Source organism: Oryzias melastigma, linkage group LG15 (assembly GCF_002922805.2).
Source record: "Oryzias melastigma strain HK-1 linkage group LG15, ASM292280v2, whole genome shotgun sequence".
NCBI classification, from domain to species: domain Eukaryota; kingdom Metazoa; phylum Chordata; class Actinopteri; order Beloniformes; family Adrianichthyidae; genus Oryzias; species Oryzias melastigma.
Window position 1 is genome coordinate 1,043,920 of NC_050526.1, and position 25,574 is coordinate 1,069,493.

The following is a 25,574-nucleotide window of genomic DNA, read 5'->3' on the forward strand; positions in this document are numbered from 1 at the left end:
GCAACAAGCTAGCTTTTTGGAGTTTACCTAATATTTTATCAACATGCTAATGTTTTTGACAAATTTGTTATCTACTGGGGTTTTTAGGGCTAATTTAGAGTTTAGCTTCTATTTTAGCATCAGGCTCATGTTTTTGGTAAATGGCGTATATTTATATAGAACTTTTCTACCTTCCTTGAAGGCTAAAGTCCTTTACAGTCACAGAGACATTCACCTATTCACACACTGATAGTGGCTACGCTACCAAACACTGGTGCCAGCCTTCCACCAGAGGCAATTTGGGGTTTGGTGTCTTGCCTAAGGATACTTTGATTCAGGTGGGAATCGAACCCGTAATCTTCCGATCAGGAGACGACCGCCCTACGGCTGCACCACAGCCATCCTCTTTTTTTTTTTACTAATTTAGTTTACTGAAGAATTTTAGGCTATTTTGGAGTTTAGCTAGTATTTAAGCAACAAGCTAGCTTTTTTAGCTAATTTGGAGTTCAGCTCATATGTAACCAAGACTAAATATTTTTGTAAATTTGTCAAGAATTTGGGATTTTTTAAGCAATTTTACTATAAATTTTTCAGAAATTTAGGTAAACTTCAGCGCTCTTTCATTTTTCTTAAACGAAATTTTCAGTCTTTAAGCAAATTTAAAATTTTGCATTTTCAGTAAATCCCTTCACCAATTACAGTAAATTGCTTTACCATTTTCATCAAAAAGCATTCACACTAGTATTATCGCAGGTAATGCAACTTTTCTAGTTATAATTTAAAATAGATCAAAAGGTGATTGGAAGCCAAAACCTTGATTATTTTATTTTATTTTACTGTCATGTAGATTTAGGATGACTGACATCCAAATGATTCAGGGATAAATATGCAATAAACTACTGTTTAAAAAACTAGGCAAATGCAAGGTCTAACCATCATACCTCCACTGGCGTGCTTAATAGTTGAGGAGTCTTTGTTGAATCAAATGCCACTTTATTGTCTATTTAAGTGCTGTTTTGTGAGAGTTTATATATTTTTTCTCCTAGCAAAACTTCCAAACACCTAATTAACATTTAACACGCTGAGGAGGACATGTCAAGTCTGAGTCGTAGCTCTTTTTATTTTGTTTTTTATATCACCCATAGCATGGCACAGATCTGCTGTAAATTTTATGAGGCTGTTCTTAGAAGCTCTTTATTTTTTTTAGAAACTGATATGAAGAAGCGGCTGGCTCTCTCCTCTTGTCTTTTTGTAAGCACACACCTGGAAGCTTCAGGTCAGCGAACCTCCAGAAACACAGGATTTTAAATGCGCCCGTGACGGCATACGATGAAAATTAATCAGGGTTGAATTCTCGGAGCTGATTCCACTCCCAGCACGGCGGCAACTCGAGTGGAGCTCAGGCTGCTTATCATAAGTGGACAGGCTTCAGGAGAGCCTGCCATCTCGCTTTAGGTAACAAATCAGCCAAATAAAAGTGCCAAAAGGAAAACGGGCACTGGCACAATATAAAGCAGACACGGCGCTCTGGTTTTGATACTCAAAATAGCTGGCTGAGTTATTATTTTACTCACTAAACAGTGGGACTTTAAATAATTGATTCCATCTTAAATACAACTTATTGTCATGCAGATCTAAACTAGAAAAAAACCATAAGGAGAAAAAAGAATTAAATTAATGGTAATAATAAAAAAAACTACACAATTCCTACTGGGTGAGTGCCGAGCAATTTACCTTGAACAAACACACGTTTCCAGAAGATTCTGCCAACATGTGTACCCCCGAGGAACACTAGATTAGACAGGATGAGCAGAGCGGTTGAGAAGGCAGACAGAAGAGCAGCGCAGCGTCTTTGCATCGCCATGGAGAAATTCTGCTCCTGGGAAATCATCAAGTACAAAAAAAGAAAAATCACAAGAAGTTCCCTTTTCTAAATCGACAAAGCTCATGAAACGAACCCACCATGTGACCGTAAACAACAAAGATTACGCACAATCCCTTTAGACTTTGGCGTTATTTAGAGTCGGAGTCTCTACAGTGAACGTGTGCAAATACTTACAGTCAGTTCAAGCATTAAATATAGATTCCAATTATCTGTAATACGGACCAATCAGTCTGTCAGTAGTTTGAACTCTATGTAGAACTCAGGGCATTATCTCCTATTAAATCAGATGACTTATTTCTGGCTACAGGAAAAGTTTAATGATCGTTAATCGCTACGGTTGAAGTTTGAAACTTACGATCGTGACGCGAACGCGGGGTAAGGAGAGAAGAGACGCCACTCCGTTTTCCACCAGCACTCCGGCCCAATTCATCAAGGCCCAGTACTGTAAGTAGTCGTGACCTCCGTGCCAGAAGCAAACGAATGCAAATGCGACACCAGTGGAGAGGAGTTTGTGAAGAGGACCGTGCCACGACCCACCCAGAGGCACGTAGATGTATCTAAAGGATGAAGACAAACTCTTCGGTAAACAACTCTCACTTAAAAGTTTCATCTTTAGTTATTGAAACCCATAAACAGGCTATAAATTCAGCAGTGAATTGCAAAAAAGACGTAAAAAAGTATTTAGTCAGCCACCAATTTGGAACTTCTCCCACTTAAAAAATTTGAGAAATCCTGTATTTTCTTCATAAATATACCTCAACTATGAAAGACAAAAAAAATCCAGAAAATCACATCGCCTGACTTTTACATTTTTTTTTTGCAAATTAAAAAGTTTTTGGTCAGTAACAAAAGTTAACGTCAATAATTTGTTACCACCATCTGTTGGCAATGACAGCAGTCAAATGTTTTCTCCAAATCTTCAGAAGGTTTTCACAAAGCATTGTTGGCATTTTGGTCCATTCCTCCATGCAGATCTCCTCTAGAGCAATGATGTTTTGGTCCATTCCTCCATGCAGATCTCCTCTAGAGCAATGACGTTTTGGAACTGTGGACAACACGGACTTTCAACTCCCTCCAAAGATTTTCTATGGGACTGAGATTTGGAGATTGCCTAGACCACTTCTGGAAATAAGTATTTGGTGACCTACAAAGTAGCAAGATTTCCTGTAACTTCTTCTGTCGGAGGATCCTCTGTCCTCCACTTGTTACCTGTATTAATGTCACCTGTTTGAACTCGTTATCTATATAAAACACACCTGTCCACAACCTCCAACTGTCACACTCCAAATTCCACTATGGCCAAGACCAAAGAGCTATCTTAGGACACCAGAAACAAAATTGTTGACTGGGATACTGAATCTACAATAGGTAAGCAGCTTAGTGTGAAGAAATCAACAATTATTCAGAAATGGAAGACAACCAAGATCACTGATGATCTGCCCTTATCAAGATCTCAACCCGTAGGGTCAAAATGATCACAAAAATCCCCAATATCCAATGATTGCAGAGAGCTGGGACCAAAGACTACAATCAGTAACTCTACAAACCCTGCCGAGCCAGATGTGTTCTCCTGCTAAATCCAGAACATGTGCAGCCCGTCTAAAGTTTGAAGAGAGCATCTGGATGATCCAGAAGAGGATGGCTCAGATTAAACCAAATAGAACTTTCTGGTAAGAACTCCACTGTTTGGAGGAGAAAGAAGAACACCATTCCTACTGTAAAGCATGGGGGTGGAAACGTCATGGTTTGAGGCTGTTTTTCAGCGAAGGGACCAGGACGACTGATCCGTGTAAAGAAAAGAATGAGTGGGGCCATGTGTGGTCAGATTATGGAGAGAACCTCCTTCCATCATGAAACATGACGACCATCCCAAACACGCTGCCCCAGTAACAAAGGAGTGGCTTCGTAAGCAGCATTTTAAGGTCCTGGAGTGGCCTAGCCGGTCTCCAGATCTCATGGGAGTTGAAATTCCATGTTTCCCACAAAACATCACTGCTCTAGAGGAGATCTGCATGGAGGAATGGACCAAAAAACCAGCAACAGTTTGTGAAAACCTTGTGAAGACAAACAGAAAATGTTTGTTTGTCGTCATTATCAACAAAGCGTATATAACGACATATTGAGATTTTTCTATTGACCAAATACTTCAAATACTATAACATTTCTGGATTTTTTCCCCCCGTTTTATCTTAAATAGTTGAGAATGAAAATGACAAGCCCCTCTCATTGTTTTAAGTGGGAGAACTTCTACAATTGGTGGCTGACTAAATACTTTTTTGCCCCACTGTAGATGTAACACAATCGTATTCATTGATATATTTTTAATCAAACCCAACTGACGCAGCTCTAGAGACCACGAAAGGAATACAAACCAGGCCCTCCAGAATATTTACCAAAGATGAAAAAAATCTGATGATGTAACACTACAAAAATAGCTCCTGTTCTCACGGGACAGCCTTTTGATTTTAATAATGTACCACCGATCACTAACAAGTGGCTTCAGATACTGCGGGAAGCCCGGGCGGAACATGCAACATCAGTCCGACGCAGCCAACAAACGTTTGATTGTGTGCGTAGCGGCTGAGCTGAAAACTAATTATCCCAGCTCCCCCGTGGCCAATCAATGATCAGAAAGATGAGCCAGCATTTTCGGAGCCTTAAATAGAAAGGCTAGACGGGCGGGCCAGGGAGGAGGAAGGTAGGAGAGCAGATGGAGGGAGAACTGAAGACCTCAACAAGACGAGCAGCTCCTCATCAGTTTAATTTGTTTGGATGTGATTGGTTTGTAAACAGAAGCTGATTAAGTATGATCATTTTCAGGCTTATGCTATATCCCTGCATAATCTTTTTTATGCAACACCTGCTTACCTCATGCAGATGAAGCAATCTTCTAAATATTACAACGTGTTTTATTTAGGAACAGCAACTCCAAATTTTTAACCAGTTATAGGTCAGGATGTGGCATCGTGTCTTCCGTATTTTCAGACTATAAAGAGGGCTCACTTGCCGTCCCCTCTGACTCAGTGCGAGTGAAACAACAGCATAGGGCCAGCAAATGCGTAACGGAATGGCAAAGAATGAGCCACTTAGCTGCCCTGGGAGACGCGGTGTCAGTGAGTCATGTCGAGCACATCATTTAACACCTACACTCGCATCCCGCGCTCTTCACACAGGTCCGGCTGAATTTCCGAACTGCATTGAAAGATCTTTAAAAGCACTTTAGCGGGAAGAAACCGCCGGGGCTTTGTATCACCGGTATCATTTTGCATCTGCAGAGGGATAATTGCAAGTGATGCTATTAGGCAGGAAAAAAACAACTAAAATGGAAACTTGAATTTGCAATTTAAATGGAGGGATTTCTCCCTGTTTAAACTGGTGTCAGTCTGATGTTGTTGTGCATCTGGATCTGAAATACTATCGTTACTGGATAGGGCTGCCACGAGTAGTCGACTAATCGGCTATTAAAATATTCGGTGACTAATTTAATAGTCGATTAAGTGTTATTTTATATTATATGTAGTCAGAGTGAAGTGTAAAGTTATAACGGCATTATGCTTTTTGGATCATTTGGGGATTTTTTAAGGTTTTTTAGGCTATTTTGGAGTTTAGCTAGTATTTCAGCAAAATGCTAGCTATTTTGGCTAATTTAGGCTTTTTTCAGTTTTTTAGGCTATTTTGAAGATTAGCTAATATTTAAACTACAAAACTAGCTATTTTGGCCAATTTAGATTTTTATTTTTCAGTTTTTAAGGCTTTTTTAAATGTAGCTAATATTTCAACTACATGGTAGCTATTTTGGCTAATTTAAGCTTTTTTTTACTTTTAGGCTATTTTTGAGTTCAGCTAATATTTCAAGTACATGCAAGCTATGTTGGCTAATTTATACTTTTTCAGTTTTTCATGATAATTTTTAGTTTAGCTAATATTTCAGCTCCTTGCTAGCTATTTTGCCTAATTTAGGATTTTTTATTTTCATTTTTTTTTTCTAATTTGGAGTTCAGCTAGTATTTTAGGTGCATGCTAGCTATTTTGGCTAATTTAGGAATTTTTCAATTTTTTAAGGCTGATTTGGAGTTTAGCTAATATTTCAGCTCTATTTAGGCCAATTTAGGATTTTTTTTTCAGGTTTTTTGGGGCTATTTTAAGTTTAGCTAATATTTCAACTACATGCTAGCTATTTTGAAAAAAAAAAGAGATTTTTTTTCGTTTTGTTGGCTATTTTGGAGTTTAACTTATATTTCAGCTCCATGCTAGCTATTTTGGCTAATTTAGGATTTTTTATTTTTATTTTTTTTTCTAATTTGGAGTTCAGCTAGTATTTCAGCTGCATGCTAGCTATTTTGGCTAATTTAGTAATTTTTCATTTTTTTAAGGCTAATTTGGAGTTTAGCAAATATTTCAACGGCGTGCTAGCTGTTTTGGCTAACTTAGGCTTTTTTCAGTTGCTCAGACTAATTTAGCATTAAACTAATAATTCAGCTGGCTTTCTGCTTCAGCATTTTCAGCTATCAGCTTCTGGGATTTCAGCTATCAGCTATATTTTTTGCTATCGATTTTAGCATCTTCAGCTATCAGCACTAGCGTCTTCAGTGGCCAAATTCAGCTTACAGCATTCACACTAGCATTATCACAGGTAATGCTATATATCTAGTTTTTAATAAGTTCAAAGCTAATGATGGTTAAGATCTGTGCTTTACATCCAGTTTGCGCGTCACCCGATTAGTCGACTAATCAGAATAAAATAATAATAAAATAAAATAAAATTAGTGGCAGCACTATTACTGGAGTAGAACACCACAAATCCCAGTTTGCACATAACAACAAGGATGAGAGACATTTCCCAAAAAATTGTTATAGCTGACAACCTCAGTGTGTTTGACGCAGCAAACGTGCATCTCAACCAAACAGACCATAAACTCCCTTTAGGCTGAACTCAGCCGAGTGTGCATCATTAAAAGAAAGGAGACTAATAACGTGTGTTGTCCAAAGTACTAGTGAGAAAAAAGATAATCGCGCCGTTACGTATGCACATATTAAACAGGGAGGCATTTCTCTGTGGTGTGGGAGCTGTAATGCAATAGGATTATCATTCAGCGGCATCGTACAAACCTCATAAACATGAGAAAGCCTGTGTGCAAATGCAGCATCCTTGTCCATTGCGACAAGACAGGCAGGTTTTTTTTTTTTTTGGTTGTTCTGTTGCCAAGTTCAGTGTCCCACTGGATATGAGCTATTTAAATGTGCAATGAATAACAGATAAAGTGTGAAGCAATGAAAATAAACATCCAGAATTTTTCTAATTTGAGAGGAACTGTTTGATTTAGGTGACATTTGAAACTGTTGGTAAGTGTTAGGATGCAAATTAGTGAGTCCGCCGCTCATGAAGAGCCTCTTACCTGATGAGCCATCGATACAAGCCCTCATCAAAGTGTCTGAGATGGAAAAGAAATAGATATTTTAGTCGAAAATTTACATAATAATCTTGCACTGAGTGAGAAACCACCTGAGCCTGCAACAAACGGAGACCTGCGCAGCCTTTTCTGCAGGATGCACGCGCGTGTGCATGCCTCCTCTTTGTCGTTACAAAGATTCGATTTGGCAGCGTCAATAAATTCAAACCATTTAGTCACTGATGTCAGTGGACAGCTTTATACATTCCATCAATGTTGTCAACATCGACCAGCTCAGCACGCGGGCTGGTACTCCCGTGTCAGCATATTGGCTGGTCTGCTGCACAGACAGTCCGTTTTATCATTCGCAGCTTTACATTTTTTCCCCAAAATGTAAGAATGCATTTCTTATTTCTGATCATTCTCATGATTGTGCTAACAAACTGACATTTTTTTAACACAAATGTGCAGTAAAATCATCATTTTTCTTAATAAATGCTAAAAAACATTTCTTCACACTAGCTGGATGTGTTCAACCCAATTAACTTAAACAGCACCGTCAGAAAAACCAACCTTCGTTAAGGAGATTGTGTTTTAACAGAACTTATTCAGCTTCATTATGATAATTACTGAGCTCAAGTAGGATGTTTAAATGCACAATACTGAGCTGAATTAGAATTTCTCTAAAGGTGTTGAGCAACTCCAGCCTTTTACATCTATTTCCTGAGTTTGTTTGCAACTTCTTCTAAAACCCTTTGTTAGTTTTTAGTCTTTTTCATCTTCTTTTCCATGTAACAAACTCTGCTCTGTGTTTGTCAGTTAACTTGAGCAATTGTGACCCCTTCAGCTTGAAACAGGCATAATCTTTTCAGACACAGCTTTTGTGGTGTTAAACAAGCCTGACATGTGTAGCTTGTAGCATAAAAGTGTGAAATCTGTAGTATTTTATTTTGTATTTTTGTCTATGTTGATTATCTGTGAGGTTTATTGTCCGTTCCCGGGTGGATGGGATTTAAACCTAAAAGGGATCAAAAGGGGGAAATTAAGGATTTTATTTTCATAAAAGCTTTTCACATATTTTTATCAAATTTGTTCATACAGATTTCATTTTTATCCATCTTTTTTACACAATTTAATTACTAATTTACCATGAAAAAGGTAATAACATGGGATTGAAAATTAAAAAGTAATTAAAAAACAAGTAAAATATGCACAAAAATAAAATCTGTAGGAACAAAATTGATAACAATATATTAAAAGCTTTTATGAAAATATATGAGAATTTTATGAAAATGTCTCCAAATTTTAAATAAATCTGGTTAATTTAATCTCTTGGATTATGCTCTAGGAAGGGGAGACGTCCTAGAGATGAAAACACCACAGAAGAAGTATTTTTGTGCAGATTTTCTCAATATGAAACCATCAAACTATGATGCTCCAGTGAATAATTTTTTTATTTAAGGATTTTAAACCTCTGTTTTTACTTCACAGGATGAAAGAATGAGCCAATTTATAGCAAATCTGAAAGAGATATATAGAGCTCCTCGTGTTTAGGTGACCTATTGTTCCATTGCCAGTAATGACACAAGATGAAACAATTCCCCGTCTGGATCTCATTGCTAAGATGAAGTGGGCCCTTATTGCATTTGACTTTACCTTTTCCTCAAGGGTACCGCCAAAGTGAGGTTTCAGAGCTGCCGGATCAGAACATTTAAGGGGTTAGCAGCAGCAACATACCTCCACATCCCCGTATAGCTGTACATGACACTGACGCATCGAGGAAGCTGCGGAGGAACCAGCTGGTCCGAGGAAGCAAGCAAGCAAGGAAGTCCGAACAGAACCAGGTACTTTACATAGAAAAACTGGACGAGAGCCAGGGCCAGACCACCTGCAGCAAAGAGGACGTTTACATTCATGCACGAAGATAAAGTGCTAATATTTATTAAGTTACCACAACTAGGGCTGTAACGATTAGTCGACGACTAATTTAATAGTCGATTAGTCGTTACTTTATATTATATGGAGTCAGGGTGTAGTAAAGTTGAAAGTTATAAAAGCATTATGTTAGCTTTTTGGACTATTTTGGCATTTATGACGTGTTTTTAGGCTATTTTAGAGTTTAGTAAAGATTCCAGCCTCATGGTAGCTTCTTCTTCTTATTATTCTTATTTTGGCTAATTTAGGATTTTTTCAGTTTTTTTCAGGCTATTTTGGAGTTTAACAAATATTTCAGCTTCATGCTAGCTATTATAGCAAATTTAGGTTTTTTTCAGTTTTTCAGGGTAATTTAATTTGGAGTTTAACTAAAATGTAAACTACATACTAGCTATTAAGGCTAACTTGTTTTTTTGTTTTTAGGCAATGTTGCAGTTTAGCTAATATTTCATCTACATGCTAGCTATTTTGGCAAATTTAGGCTTTTTTGTTTTTGTTTTTTAAGCTATTTTTGGAATTTAGTAAATATATTTCAGCTACATGTCAGCTATTATGGCTAATTTTGGATTTTTTTTCAGGCTATGTTTTGGAATTTAACACATATTTCAGCTTCATGCTAGCTATTTTAGTAAATTTATGATTTTTTTCAGTTTTTCAGGGTAATTTGGAGTTTAACTAAAATTTCAACTACATACTAGCTATTAAGGCTAACTTGTTTTTTTTTTTTTGCTTTTAGGCAATGTTGTAGTTTAGCTAATATTTCAACTACATGCTAGCTATTTTGGCTAATTTAGGCTTTTTTTAAGCTATTTTTGGAATTTAGCAAATATTTCAGCTACATGTCAGCTATTATGGCTAATTTTGGATTTTTTTCAGGCTATGTTTTGGAGTTTAACACATGTTTCAGCTACATGCTAGCTATTTTAGCAAATGTATGATTTTTTTTTTCAGCTTTTCATGGTAATTTGGAGTTTAGCTAAAATTTAAGCTACATGCTAGCTATTTTGGCTATCTTAGCCAAAATAGCTAGCATGTAGCTTAATTTATTTGGCTATAATTTTGGCTAACTTAATTAGCCAAAATAGTTAATTGTTTTTTAGGCAATTTTGGAGTTTAGCTAATATTTCAGCTGCATGCTAGCTGTTTTGGCTAACTTAGGCTTTTCTCAGTTTTGGCTAATTTGGCTTTTAACTAATATTTTAACTGGCTTTCAGCTTCAGCGTTTTCAGCCATTAGCTTCAGTGTTTTCAGTTATCAGCTTCAGCATTTTTAAATATCAATTTCAGCATCTTCAGCGGCCAAATTCAGCTTACAGCATTGACACTAGCATTATCGCAGGTAATGCTATATATCTAGTTTTTAGTTAGTTTAAAGGTTAAGATAGGTTTTACATCCAGTTTTCACATGACCCGATTAGTCGACTAATCAGAAAAAATAATCTGTGATTAGTCGACGATTAAAATAATTGTTTGTGGCAGCACTAAACACAACCCACATCCCTGATTAGAGGTTTGTGGTTCTAAATCAGTGAAAATCTGCTTTAAACACCATGAAACTTTGAGGAAATCAATGTTTCCAGTTGAACATTAAAGAGACCTCCACAGGTTTTTCCGGGACATAAAAGAGATCTTGGCTAAGCTACAAGCAGAAAATGTAAAAAAAAACTGGATTAAAGATGAGTCATTTTGGAATTGGTACTTCAGTTGGAAAATCCTGTGAATGTAGGATTTCAAAAAATGCTCATTTTATCCTTTATGCAACCCCCACCAAAAAAATAAAGGAAAAGGAATTACCCAAGGCCCAGGGAGGAAGTATCTCTATATAGGTTTCATTAGACTGGATGGAGTGCATGTACATGAAGTGAATCATGCATTCTGCCAGACACCACCACAGGAGGATTCTACCCAATCTGAACATCAGCTGACTCAAAGTGAAGCTTGTTCTGTTGTTCTCCTCAGTAGATTTCTGCATCTGCAAATAGAAACAAATATCATACTTATATACTCATACAGCATGTACATAAAATACCTTCCCAAAGTTTCAGTAGTATGAAACTATTTGATATTTTGTCTCAGCTTTACTGGAAACTATCCAATTCTTGCAAAGATTTAAAACCTTGTTTTCAGATGCTCAAGAAGTTGTTTTAATTTCTCTTTGCTCTAAACTTTTTCAAGCTTTAAATGAAATTAGCAGGTCGAGATTTTTGTCTCAAAAATACTAATCATTTATTAATTGTCGATTATTATTACTACTAAAGATAAGACGTGCACAATAAATCGAAAATGTATCAACATCTCGATTAGGGCTGGTATCGCCACTAATTTCCACATTCAATTCGATTCTAATTTGTTTTTTTCAATTCTCTGAATTCAGTTTTCATTTTACAGATTTAGACACATTTTTTGAATATATTCATACTAATATGATACATTTCACATTCTGTAAAATTTATAATTATAATGAGATTGTTAATACCATACAGTCTTACATGGATTCTCAAACGAAGAAGTTCCAACGATTGTTCTGCTTCCCCTTTAGGGCGTTTCAGTTTGCCCACTAGGTGGCGATCGTGCTATGTTATTACACTTTATTCCAGAAGAAGAAGAAAGTATGACCAAAAAAGGTTCTTTAGACCAAGGGTCCTCAAACTACGGCCCTCTGGCCGGATCTGGCCCTCTTCCACATTTGGCCCGGCCACCCAAACTGTTGCAAAATTAGAAATATTTCCAGTTTTTTAGGCTAATTTGGCATTTTGCTAATATTTCAGCTACATGCTAGCTGCTGTGGCTAATTTAGGCTTTTTTCAGTTATTTAGGTTAATTTGGAGTTTAGCCAATGTTTTAGCTGTATGCTAGCTGTTTTGGCTAAATAAGAAATGTTTCCAGTTTAGCTAACATTTTAGCTTAATTCTAGCTGTTTTGGCTAATTTAGGGTTTTTTCAGTTTTAGGCTATTTTGAAGTTTAGCTAATATTTCAGCTACATGCTAGCTGTTTTATTTGGTTAATTTAGAATTTCTGAGTTTTTTTCGGCTAATTTGGGACTTCGCTAATATTTTAGCTAGCAATCAGCTTCAGTGTTTTTAGCTATCAATTTAAGCATCTTCAGCTATTAATCTATCACAGATAATGCTACACATCTAGTTTTTAAAATGTTTCAGTTTTATTTTTTTCTATGAATTAATAATTAAAAATTTGGCTATGTGTGGCTTTCTGGATAATCATAAATCTTTATGTTTAGGCTGTGATTGTTACACTTTTTCTGTTAGCCTACAAACCGACCTTGGCCCCCCATCTGAGAAAAAAACAGTTATGTGGAACTCACAAGAAAACGTTTGGGGACCCCTGCCCTAGATCACAAACGGTTACTCTAAAATAAATGACCTTTAATTTTTTTGTAAAATGCAAGCCTGTGAGTTAATAAACATCAATGTTTGTTTAGGTCGACTGAGCGTTAGCATGAGCCGTCCTATGGGAAACCCTGTTATAGGTTAGCATCAAGCTAGCGGACTTTAGCACTACACGTTAGATCGATTTCTACTTTTATGGATCAATTATTGATCCATTAAGCTTCAATCAATTCAGATCAATTAAGGAATTTTTTCAATCGCAGTATAAGCTAGTGGGATCCATGTATAGTATAATTTACGTTGATTTTGATTTAAATAAAACTGCTGCAGTAAAATAAAAATGATGTAGTAGTTAATGTTTTTTTGTTCATGTATTAGAAGTCATATCATCACTATATCGTGCAACCCTACTAATAATTATTATTAATGACATTGTCATTTTTGGTTCAATTTTAGGGATTTTATTTTAAAGTTCAATAAATGTTAGACAAGTTAGACTCAGTGTCATTATTTCTGAAACAAACAATTCAATTTCTGTTTCAAGAATAAGTGCTAGTTTTAGATTTTATTTGGATTTATTCAACTTATACCCATTTTTTTTTACCTTTTCTGTCTAAAGTTTACTTATTACATAAGTTTTTTGTCCCTGTAATCAAAATTAACTGGTATCAGGAGCATAAAAACTACAAAAATACAAACCATTAGCTTAGAACTGCAGTTTAACCTTCAATTTTAAGTTTTTAAGATCTTATTATATGAGATTTCTTCTAAAGTAAAACCGACTTGCTGCATGCATGGAAATATTGTTTTATTACTTTCTAGTGATTTTCTTCTGAAGATTAGAGTTCTTCTTCTATTTTTAGGCTCCCCCCTTACGCAGTGTTCCAGTGTGGACCCTTACCTGCTCCGTGAAGGCTTTGTAAGTCATTATAGGTCCGTTGTAGAAAAAGGGATGATAGAATGTGTATGAGAGCAGCCAGAAGAGCTGCACATGAGCATTGTGCGAGCTCCAGCACTGCTCCAGGCTGAAACTGATGAAACGCAGGCTGCAGACAGCCACGCTGAAGAGCAGCAGATAGTATTCCTCCTCTGTCGTGTACCAGCTTTTCTGTCGGATACAGAAGTACGCCCAAAATAACACAGAGGAAATATTTTTATCTTATTCTATCCTAAGAAAGAAAAACTTGATTTAATGAAGGATTATCAAGCATTTTACTGAAATCTAAATCTAAAGGAGAAAAAAGGAATATTTATGTCTGCTCTGGCTAAAAGTAAACCTATAACCATGGAAACTATAGAACTGACAGCAATAATGTATGCAGTATAAGACATTTATAGCTAGCTGTGTTGGAAATATGACTACATGATGTTACTAAAATATATTAAATTACTTGGAAATCAGGTTTGCAAATTAGCAATTTTAAAGTTCAGGTAAATTAGACATTTGTTTGTATCAAAAATAATACATAACTTTGATAAAGGTCTGCTCCAGTTATTGTTTAGGAATAAGAAAATATAGAAACTACTATTAAGATCTTCTTCTTTAAATTAGTTTCTTGTAATAATTGAGATGCCAGAATAGCTAAATTGTCTTCTTCTTTTGGTATCTGTCGCCCTCTTGTGTTTTTACAAATATATCATTTTTGTATCTTGAATGGATGAAATAAGTATAAAAAATGCAGTTTTGCTATTTCTGTGGTCTGCAAAAACATGATTTATGTTTATTTTGTTAGACTGCACAACACAAAAACGCAGATTTTTAATGTCATTTATTTTTTTAGGAGTATTAGGGCCACCCAAAAAAAAAAACATTTAAAAAATATTTTAAGTTGTGAATTTATTACTTTAAATCTATTAAATGTACGACTTTTTTTCTCATAAATTTACAACTATTTTCTTGTAAATTCGTGACTTTTTTTCATAAATTTATTTTAAAAATTCTCGTAAATTTATAAATTTTTTTCTCGTTAATGTATAACTTTTCTTCTTGTAAATGTATAACTTTTTCTCTTTAAGTTATTTTTTTCTTGTAAATTGACTACTTTTTTTACGTAAATGTACAAATTTTTCTCATAAATTTAACAATTTTTTTTATAAACAACTTACAGCTTTTTTTCATAAATGTGACTTTTTTCCACATAAATTTATGACTTTTTTCTCGTAAATTTGTATCTTCTTGTCCTTGTTAATTTATGATTTTTTTCTTGTTAATTTAACAATAATAATATTAATAAACTTTATTTATATAGCACCTTTTAAGATAAAAATCACAAAGTGCTTCACAGTAAAACACAAAATAAAACTCAAAATAAAGCACAGAATATAAAAACAGAGGCAATTTTTAAAAGATGTGCTTTTTTTGTACATTTTTGACTTTTTTCTTGTAAATTAATGTTTTTTTTCTTGTGATTTTATGACATTTTTGTTTAGAGTCAATGAGTTTCTTCCTTGTAAATTTAAGACTTTTTTTCTCGTAAAAATATTACTTTTTTCTCATGAATTTACAACTTTTTTTTGTAAATGTATGATTGTCTTTTTTGTAAATTTATGAGCTCTGAAGTCATTCATTTACGACTTATAAACACGTAAATTTATGATAAAAAAGTGATAAATTAAGTCTATGACTTTTCAATCAATAAATACGACTTCATTCTCGTATTTTAGCTGTTACGCCTCCTTTATCTTCTAACTTTACAAGATTTAGAGTCGAAATTTAAAAAAAGCATGTATTTGTTTGTAAACCGTCCCTAATACACCATAGTACGTTTTAAACATATTTTACCAAAACCATAAAAAAACACTAAATCTCTAACATAAATCAAGAGACACGACTTACCTGGATTTCTTGAATCGGCTGTAGATAAAGTGTGGCGATCAGCAGTAAGTTACACATCCAGGACAGAGCGGGTTTTCGCAGCTGAGCCACCACAAAGATCAGCGCCAGGTGCACCAACAGAACACTCACACCTTTACAACCCAGAACACTGACGGCTGCAAGGAGGCCATATAGTGTGATAGCAAGCACCTTCAGCTGTGAAGAATAATAAAATGTGCATAAATTAATGTAAAAAATGAATTAAATTGATATTTAATTAAATTGTACCTTGGGGTAAAAGTAGGCAGACGATCTGGAGACGACACAGTGACCTAAAAGGGTCCACAGCAACGATTTTCTGCCCCATTCGCTCCAGAAATTCCACTCAAAGTCTGAAAAATCCTGAAGAAGACGGATTCACTTTCTTAAGCTTATTTAAAGACCCACTCCAATGAAAATCATGTTTTTGACATGTTCTTGTAGCATGTTTTTAATGATGGAGGAAATATATAAAGAATTTAAATATAGTTAAAGTGGGAATTTAAGTGGTTTTTGAAAGTATTATGAAACACTTTACTGATTCCTATTACTTTATTAACTTCAATTTTTATCACGTGTTTTGAAATATCACTGTAATCTGTTTAAATTTGAGTTAGACATAGAAAAATGATAGTTTAGAATAAGCTCTGACCAACAAATTAAAGTGTCAAACTTACCCTTTTAAACCCCAGAAGACCCTTTTCCAACTGGAATTCTCTCGATAATCCGGCTTCATGCTCTACAAAACAGAGAACAGAGGTTCACTTCACTTTTTCACTTTGCAAAGCAAATCCAATCATTTCATCAACTTTTACCTTTGGAGAATTTGTGCAGCTGGAAGAAAGAATATAGATGCGAGCCGAAAGACAGCACCCAGTAGAGGAGGATCTCTGTCCGGGTCAGAGGCGACACCTGAGACCTCATCAGCTAAAGTCCAGATGATGTTGTGCATCTAATGACAAACAGATGCAAACTTTAACTGAAGAAAACCATATGACTATGTCATGCTAATTTCATAGTTGACACACTTTTTTCACTTTTTCAGGCTAAAAAAAAATAATCCAAATCCTTAAAATAAAAAGTCACATGAATTACAAGTATTGATGTCATGATAATAACATCTTGCCATGATTTTGTGCTCAAACTTAAAAGAGCAAATATCAGTTAGCGACAGAATACGTTTATTTTTTTTAATTCATTTGAGATCATTTGTTTCTTATTTACATTCTTTATTAGTGTTCTATTAAATTAAAACAGATTTAAGTAATTGGTTTATTTTTTTTCTCCATCAAACTGTGATCAATCATTTCAAGTTTGATATATTTATATAAATGTGTATTTTTTTTGTTTGTTTGTCTTCTTTAGTTTTTTTGTTTTGTTTTGACTGCTTGAGATAAATCCAAATCCAAGTAGTTACATGAAGTCCCAGAGGAGAAAATAAATAAAACAGACACAAATAGATGAAATGATAAATTAAATGTCAATAACATCATGTTTGTGGATGCTAAATGGATTTAAATTTACTATTGAATTTTGCTAAACATAAGTCTAAACTAAACATAAGTCCATTCCATACTGGGGAGGAGGATTTTACAGATTTGAACTAAGAATGTAGATCCAGTGAATTCTCCAGTAATTCATAGTTTGTATTTTTTGTTTTTCTTTATTTTATTTATTTATTTTTTACGAAACACTGAAAAAAACTGTAAATTTTATAATAAAAACTGTCAGTTTGGGTTGCCAGAATTTCTCCATATAAAATAGAGTGTTACTTTAACAATATTACGTTAAAAAGTGTTGTTTTGTTGTACTTCTCAAGTAATATTCCTCATTATTACTATGAAATAAAATGTATTTATAGGTATTTTAATGTTTTTTAACAAGAACTTGTAACATAATTTTGGTGTTTGAAAGTTATGTGTTACAATATTTTATATGGATAATGTACTATGAAAACATTCCATTACACGCAATTAGTGTTAAAATAATAGTAAGGATCAAATTAAATAATTTTTAAAAATGACTGTTATTTTACAGTCATAACTTTAAGAAAGTTCCTTGTTAATTAAACTGTAATTTTCATTTGTCATGATTAGGGTCGTTAACTGTCATGAAATTGGATTGAACATTGAATCACTTTAATTGATTTAATTCAAGGACCTGGATTGTAACCGTTTAATTAAAAAATTCCACAAGATGTAATTATTTCATTTTTTTTTCACATTGTAACAGGAAATTTTATTTGGTTTTATTATTCTTGGTGCAAAAATTGACATCTCTCCATGTTAAGTTTGAATCTATTTTAATTATATTGTTTTGATATATTGTACAAATATTTTCCTTGATTGATTGCATGCAATTTTGTACCTAGAAAAGTACTTTGTTGTGTTTGAAAGTGGAAGTTTCACAAATATTCTTCTGAAAAATGTCAAGTCTGATGGAGGATGTTTGTTAAAAATGATTTAAGTTTTAGATGCAATTTTGTTCTCAATAAGACATAGTTACATCTTTGATTTAAACAATTAGAAACCTATAAAATATTGTTATATTTTGCAGTGGTGCAAGTGTTTGGCTTGGCCACAATGCAAATATCTTGGGAAGAATTAAATAATTGGCAGATAAATATTTTCCCACCTCCAACATTTTAATGAAACACCATCATATTTGGCCTCATAGTAGAAAATTAATTGGAAGAAATCTGCTTGACTATAACAATTTGTCTTGTTAAATCTAACATAAACACATATAAATATTTGAAGACCCCCCCAAAAAAATGTTTTTAATATTTATAAACAAATTAAAGCTATATTTAAAATTGCTAAAGCTCCTTCAGGAACCAAGAATAAAAACAATATAAGACTAAAAATGTTTTTAATATTTATAAACAAATTAAAGCTATATTTAAAATTGCTAAAGCTCCTTCAGGAACCAGTTCATTGCTGCATTTGCCCCCTCTGTTTGATTGTAATAACTTTAAAACTATTTTATAATGTCAAGCCATAGTTTGCTTTGTTCTATAGTGTTGTGATTGTTCAATAAATACTATATTTTGGTGAAGACAAAAAAGGCTTTACTAGATTATGGCTGGTTTATTTGTTTATTTCATGCAGTTTCACAATTTGGAAAATTATATTTTTGTAAAAAAAAAAAAGAAAAAAAGAATACATATATCAAATATCTTTAAGATATTAATTTAATTAATTTATAGGTTAGCTATAAGATAAAGAAAATATCCTATGGTTACATACAAGTTATTACATGTTAATAAATTGACATTTATCTCTAATATATGCAAAAATCATTTTCATCTAGCTTTAGTTGAATTACCGTCAGTTCCTTCAAACTGTATTTTTAAACAAGTGAAAGTGTACATTTAATTTGAGGACTAAAATTATCTTTGTATACATTTTTCCAACAGATAAGTACTTGTATATAAAAGCAGGACGTTAGACAACTGATTCCAATATTTCTTTATCACATTTCAGAAGAAATGTAACGCCAAAAATCATCGAAATGAAGGAGAACTATCACTGTTTCACAAGCTAAGTTCAAACCTGATAAAAATCATAAATTACCCGGCTTCCATTGCGTTGCTGTTAGCTGTTAGCCGGATAGCTCCCGGTTTCTTTCAAAGGAATGTCGTCTTCTTCTTCTTCCTGTTTTGCTTTGGCCGAGAAGAGAGGATGACTGCCCCCATGTGTCCAGTAGTGGTACAGCTAGCGACATCAAGGGATTTCTGACTGGTTCTGCTTTTGTAGTTGTTGCATTTTTAAAATGTGTTTATTTATTTATCTACTTAAAATGTGATGTTTTTCTTTTTTAACATACATTTGTAACATATTTAGGAATAAAATATACGTTTTTAGTTAAAGTTGCAATTTGTCCAGATTTTCCTCTTTTAATTTAATGACTAATTTTAAGTTTCAACTAATTATTTAAAAATATACAATTAACGACTCAGTTTGGCTTGACATTTTTTTTTACATATAGTAGAAGAAAATTCTTATTTTAACCCCTTTTACTACCGATTATGAATTTAGTTGTTAATAATACAACAGATTTCAGAATTTCCATATACATTCAAAAATAATGTCAGTTTATTATGGCAAAATATATATTTCCTATATGCTTTGTAGGGATAAGGAACAACATGCATACTGAATAAGACAAATTTGTGTGGGATTCATCACCTTTTTACAAATAATCAATCTTTAACAACATGAACGTAAAGGTAACATTAAGACAACATGTACAACTGTAACATTTCATTTATAATTCTCACGCATAATTTATTATTTTTCTTATTGACAAAACTTTCTTTATTACACTTATTTATGTGTCTCACAAACCAAAGCTGTGACTAAACAAAAAGGTTTGTTTCAGTGTGATATTTGCTGCTTCTTCCTTTGCCATTCTGTTTATTTTTACAGCAACTCATGTACACTTTCAGTTACCACCACTAAGACTTTTAAATGTGTCAGTACCACTAAGAAATATCAACCTATCCGACGTGTGTGTATCGTGACATACAGTTGTGCTTGCATGTATTCTTGTACATTAAGTGTGATCACAGGATTTGTTTTTACAGCTCGTCCGTCTCTCCATCAAACGGCACAGCATCGGTCTCCATGTGAATGCTGCTGGGCTCGTTGCTTCCCACCCAACCAATAGGAGTGCGGTTGAAGGAAGGCCGGCAGCCGATGTCGTGCTGGTACACCACCGAGGGTTCAGGCTCCTCTTTGGTCGCCTGGGCTTCTGGCAACTGGAATTTCATGAGCTGGTTCGCCTTTTCAAAGCCCCCAAAAGGCATGGCAGCCCTGTCGAATCAAGGTGAGACAAGTGGCAGGTAATTATTCTGTTAGTGAACACAGACGATAAAAGTAGGGGCTTGGAGTGTACCTGTTAAAGCACTTGTACTTGGGCAAATCCTTATGGTCAATAGGACCGGGCATCATTGGTTTTAGGGTGGAGAGCAGGTTCTCATCACCCTTCATGGCTTTCTCCCATGGTGAGATGTACGTTTTCACAAGAAACTGCTTGTTGGATTCACCAGCTTTTCCACCCACTGCAAAAAAATGTCAAAAATTGGTTCAAAAACTTGTATTTTATGTACATTGTACAAATAATGCACAACAAAAATATTATTAGTAAAACAAAGAATATCATCTTAAAGAGAAATACTAAAAAATAAACAAGAATTTGCTTAAAAATTGAAATAATATTTAATCTATTATCTGAAATAAAGTGTATGTTTTCATTTTAAAATGACCTAATCATCATTTTATTAAGTTAAGTTAGTGTACTTCTTTGTGAACTGTATTTTTTTCAGAATTATGGAATGAAAGTCTTGGGGTTTTTATTGGTAGTGTATTTTCCAGTGATTTGTAGAGATTTTGCTAGATATCTTTGTTTGATCTGTAATAGGACTAGGTTGATAAAATCGATTAATCGATCTACGCTTAATAGATCATTAATCCGTCCATAGAAGTAGAAATCAATCTAACATATAATGCTAAAGTACACTAGCTTGATGCTAACATATAATCGGATTTCCCATAGGACGGCTAATGCTAATGCTTGGTCGACCTAAACATACATTGCTGACTAAATGAACATCTTTATAAACTCAAAGACAAACTTTTTTAAGGAAATATATTTTTTAAAGTAACCATTTGTGGTCTAAAACATCTGGGGTTTTTTTTTTGGTTACACTTTCTTATTCTTCTTCTGGAATAAGGTATAATGCTATAGTGTGATCGCCCCCTAGTGGCCAAACTGAAACGCCCTCCAGGAAAAGCAGAACAATTGTTGGAACTCCTCCATTTGAGGTTGAGCTGGGTATTGATAATAATTTCCAGAAAATGATTTGATTCAGATTTTTACAATTATTTTAAGTCTCTCAATTCAATTCCATTTTTGATTTTACACATGTAGACACATTTGTTTGAAAAATACGCTAATAATCTACTAAATATTTTGAAGCTATTTATTTTAATCTGATTCGGTAAAATAATGAGATTGTTAATATCATACAGTGTTACATGGTTTCTTAAAAGAGGACGTTTCAGTTTGGCCACTAGGTGGCGATTGCGCTATAGCAGCATTACACCTTATTCCAGAAGAAGAAGAAGAAGAAGAAGCAAAACCAACGTTTTAGACCACAATTGTTATTTTAAAAAGTATTTCATCTGAAGAATTTGGAAAATTCATGCCTGTGAGTAAATACAGATTTTCATTTAGTCGGCAATGTATGTTTAGGAGTTAGCATTAGCCGTCCTATGGGAAATCTCATTAAACGTTAGCATCAAGCTAGCGAACTTTTGCATTATGTGCTAAATTGATTTATATTTTTATAAATCGATTTTTTACTAATAAATTTTAGAGTATGTGAACTGTATAAGATTAGAATAAAAATATCAAAAAAAAAATTAAACAGATTATTAATGTAATTCTAAACTAGTGTAAACTCAAAATTGAATTGAGAGGATTAAAAAAAAAATTGGCTCCAGTTAATCAATTTAAATAGACTCTGGAAATTATTGGCAATACTCAGCCCTAATCTCCAAGCACATTTAAGATATGTTAATGCATTTTTTTCTCAAACTTACCTTTGTGTGAAGACCACTCGCCGGCCCCCTGTGCTTTCCCCAGGCTGTCTCCCCGACCCTGTCCACCTGCACCTTCAGTTCCAACCCCACCGCCTGCTCCTCCCACTCCAACACCTTTACTTCCAGGCTTTGGCGGAGGTACAGGGGCCCCTCCTACAGGTATTGCTCCTAAATACATATGTCCATACTCTTTACTGACATGATGCCCACCGACGTTTATTGTCTGACCTCCCATTTGACCCCCCAGGGAGGGTACAAACTTCTGGAGGCTGTCCTGAAACATATAATATCAAAATCATTTAAAAATAAAGTTGATTGAAGAGATGAGAAGTCGCCACAAACTCGGCTCTCACCAGCGACTCGCTGCTGAAGATATCGGGGTTGTTCTCGTAGATGAACTTCTCCACTCTCTGCTGCCTCATCTTGAACATCTTTGAGCCTCTGTTCTTCATCAGGGAGAGCTCTTCCAGCATGATGTCTCTGGGAGTCCGGATCTTCGTTCCCAGGTCGAACTCCGATGCCTCTGGTTCTGACTCATATTCTAGATAAGAGGATGCACAAAAGATAACATTTTAATACAAAAAAACAAAAAAAATCTTTATAGTTGACCATTTCTGCAGCTGTTTGTTTCATGCAAATCTAAGATTAGTCCCTCATATACAGTGTCTGTCTATTTCTGTGCTGCATTTATATGACAGAGTAGCACATGGCCACGTAATTCTTACCATTCTGAGTGATATGCGATAGGTCGGTGATGATCTTGGAGGGCTTTTTCCGCTTGTTTAGGGGGGCAGGTGTTCTCAGAGGCATGTCTGGTCAAAAAATAGAGAGTTCAAAAATACACAACTTTATTTTGAGATAGTTTGACAAACATTCTTGGCGACATAAAGTAGAAGTTAACGTTTCAGAAAAGGTTCGGTGTGATTAAGCAGGGCCTAAATGTGACTCATTTTTCAGCTTCAAAGAGGGACGTCATTAGCTGAGATTCCTTAAATGCTCCCGTGGAACAGATGGGGAAATGTATAGCTCGTCGTGTGTTTCAGTTGTGTGTATGGTCACAAGATCTGCACACGGCGTAAACAGAGCCAGAGATGTCGCTTTTGCAGAAATCTTTCGTGTCTGCCGACATTCCACGACAGTAAAAAGCTTCTTTACATCAATTAATGACAGGATCTTTTGATTCTACGTACTGAAAGTCTTTTCTTGTGTCTTTTATCCCTACATCGGATGCTTTTTTATTCCCTCCACATTAGTCACTTATTTAGAACCCTTTGAAACTCCAAAGCTCGGTACGTTCAGCTCCAACTCTTTCTTCAAGGCCCAGTAGCAAAACATCACATCACATTTACTGGCGGTAATTTAAGCAGCCGCGGCTATTTTTAAAGGCCATTTACAGCCAAGACATTTTAGCAACCTGCAATGACGTCATTCATCGATCAAATGGTCTTGACACGACTCAAAAGAACACAAAACACTTCTGCAGCAACACAATTCCAAGTTTGTTTGTTTTTTACATACCAAAAACATAACAGGAATGCATGTATATGAGATTTACTATTCTCTTCTCAGTCTGCAAATGCTAAAGACATTTCAATGAGGAAATTGGTACATTTAGCCATTTGTTTAGTGTTTTTACATCATAAAAAAAGTCAAACTGAGTGTTTTTTATTACATTTTTAGTAGTTTTTTTCAATTTAACCTATTTTTCAAAGTTCGTTTTAGCAACTGTAGAAATTTATTCTACTTTATGCTACTTTATTCTGCACCATTACCTGAAATTCTGATCATTTATTTTAGAAAAACGGATTAATTAGTTCAGCTCCACTCACCGGGTTTCGTTGTAATCCTGGAAGGAGAATTAGACCTATAAATACCAAGCAGAAGTTCTCGATCTTAATCGCAAGTTTACAAATCCCTTCGAGCCTCTGACCCTACGGACTCGGGTCCTGGGAAGTGCAAAACCTGCCCAACACTCAGATAAGGGATATTCCGGAGGGTCGGGGGGTGTGGGTGGAAGAAGTGTCAAGACAGAAGGAGGAGGAGGTTGAAGTTGGGAGTACGAAATGAAACGGGAGAGGAGGGTCATTAATGCTTGTGGGGAAGTCTCTGATGGCCGGCTGAAAGTGCTGATGGTTGATATTAAGGGGGAGAAAATCATTCTCACAGATGGCACACAGGGCTATATTTAGTGGCAAAGATCTAGAGGAACAGAACAGAGCCATAAAATAAGCCCAGAGGACTCCCGGACAGTTTGGGAGTCTCTGAAAGACGGAGAGGTCTCAGGGTAGGCTGTGTACAAGGACACATGGCAGCTGAAGGTCAAGTTTATGTGTGAAGATTATTCCATTAAGGCCCGAGAACTGCAATTCCCCTCATTATGATTTAACATTTCAAATTCTCCCTGGATTAATATAACCCCATTGTCAAATTAACCACAAAAATCTTTAACATTCTGTAATTTTTCAACCGTTAACACGATAATTCCAGCAGATGTTGAAGGAGAAAAGCGACTTTTCTCCTTCGAAATCTGCTCTAATTATTAAGTTAACGGTTGAAAAGTTGCAATAAATCAATGAACATAAAAACTGGAGCTCCAGTGTTAAAGGGTTAAATAATGTGAACTAGGAAATTCCCAATATAGAAATATTGATGATAATCTCTTGAATTCAAACGTGCGTAAACTGATTATGCGAAAAAAACGTTTTAAAAAAACATAAAGTTTAGGAGTTATTCAATAGTAATGTTAGAATGTGCAAGTTTACCTTCTCACTCATCACTGCTGCTTTACATGCGTTGTCCGTCAGTTCCAAATACTTCCCCGTCATCGGCATGTTTTGCAGAGACATGAATTCATCATTGCTGCAAAGTGAGAACAGAACTGTATCTGCTGGACCTACTGGCAGAAAATAATCAGCTAATTACCTTTAAATGCAAATTCTCACTTCACTTGGATTCCTAAAGTTTAACTTATACTAATTACAATTCTAATTTTAAAAAAATCTGCATATATTTGGATGTTTGATACTTATTTTTTTTTTATTATTGATCTGCATATGCTATGATAAAGTCTAAAATAGTGTTAGATTTACTTACATAGTTGTGTAATTTATTGTTTCTTAAGGATTCTTAATGACCTGAATCCATGTCAGTAAGGTATAAACATCTGATTATAAGTCATGAAAATGGTAAGGTAGAGCTGGGGTGGGATTATATAAGTTCGTTTCCTCGCACTCCCTTTCAAGCGATCTATCATTTGACGCCTACATCTGACACATCTTTGTATGGATGTAAACTTCTGTTGATTGTATTGCACATGCATTATTCTTGCTTTGATTGCTCAAAATAAGTCATTTCAAATCAAATCAGAAAAACTAAATCTTGCCCAAATTTCCAATTGGAGTTTTGTGCAATTCATAGCAACAGATGGATTACTTTTTTCTATTGCAAAGATTCTAACACAAAGTTTCAAGTCCAGACATTGATCGAACCCTAGAATAATGCGATGTCTTTGAGAAGTTTTCTGACTGCAAAATGCTGCAGGTGTATCTAATTTTTTGTTTTGACAACGAGACAGCA

The 25,574-nt window shown here is 34.8% G+C and overlaps 2 protein-coding genes across 6 annotated transcripts in view; both read right to left on the reverse strand.

The window, feature by feature from the left end:
- The window catches only part of hhat (hedgehog acyltransferase), a 25,847-nt gene extending 6,750 nt beyond the window's left edge, over positions 1–19,097 (reverse strand). For 3 of the 5 annotated variants that reach the window (XM_024297123.2, XM_024297121.2, XM_036215508.1), the window contains exons 1-11: positions 18,966–19,097; positions 16,206–16,342; positions 16,068–16,129; positions 15,640–15,753; positions 15,373–15,567; positions 13,438–13,644; positions 10,983–11,160; positions 8,992–9,142; positions 7,261–7,296; positions 2,220–2,421; positions 1,714–1,858 (exon numbers count right to left, since the gene is read on the reverse strand). In XM_024297123.2, the coding sequence (XP_024152891.1) occupies positions 1,714–1,858; positions 2,220–2,421; positions 7,261–7,296; positions 8,992–9,142; positions 10,983–11,160; positions 13,438–13,644; positions 15,373–15,567; positions 15,640–15,753; positions 16,068–16,129; positions 16,206–16,314 (1,399 nt within the window). In that variant the 5' untranslated portion in view covers positions 16,315–16,342; positions 18,966–19,097. Of the gene's footprint in view, positions 1–1,094; positions 1,619–1,713; positions 1,859–2,219; positions 2,422–7,260; positions 7,297–8,991; positions 9,143–10,982; positions 11,161–13,437; positions 13,645–15,372; positions 15,568–15,639; positions 15,754–16,067; positions 16,130–16,205; positions 16,343–18,965 lie in introns of those variants that run through there. The other 2 variants (XM_024297124.2, XM_024297122.2) reach the window with 2 other exon arrangements.
- A 368-nt stretch (positions 19,098–19,465) lies between these two features.
- myoz1a (myozenin 1a) lies at positions 19,466–24,048 on the reverse strand. The gene is made up of 6 exons (XM_024297128.2): positions 23,828–24,048; positions 22,724–22,810; positions 22,352–22,539; positions 21,999–22,272; positions 20,290–20,455; positions 19,466–20,207 (listed from the first exon to the last, which is right to left on the reverse strand). Exons 2-6 carry the CDS (start codon positions 22,806–22,808, stop codon positions 19,973–19,975), a joined length of 948 nt encoding a protein of 315 aa, XP_024152896.1. The 5' UTR covers positions 22,809–22,810; positions 23,828–24,048; the 3' UTR covers positions 19,466–19,972.
- Positions 24,049–25,574: the final 1,526 nt, after the last annotated feature.

What these genes read in the sequence shown, in the direction of transcription:
- myoz1a (XM_024297128.2), bottom strand. Translation starts at nt 22,808, where the DNA reads ATGCCTCTGAGAACACCTGCCCCCCTAAACAAGCGGAAAAAGCCCTCC. An exon ending in ATCGCATATCACTCAGAATG is followed by an intron (nt 22,540 to 22,723) that starts GTAAGAATTACG and finishes CCTCTTATCTAG; the next exon opens with AATATGAGTCAGAACCAGAG. An exon ending in TCTTCAGCAGCGAGTCGCTG is followed by an intron (nt 22,273 to 22,351) that starts GTGAGAGCCGAG and finishes TATATGTTTCAG; the next exon opens with GACAGCCTCCAGAAGTTTGT.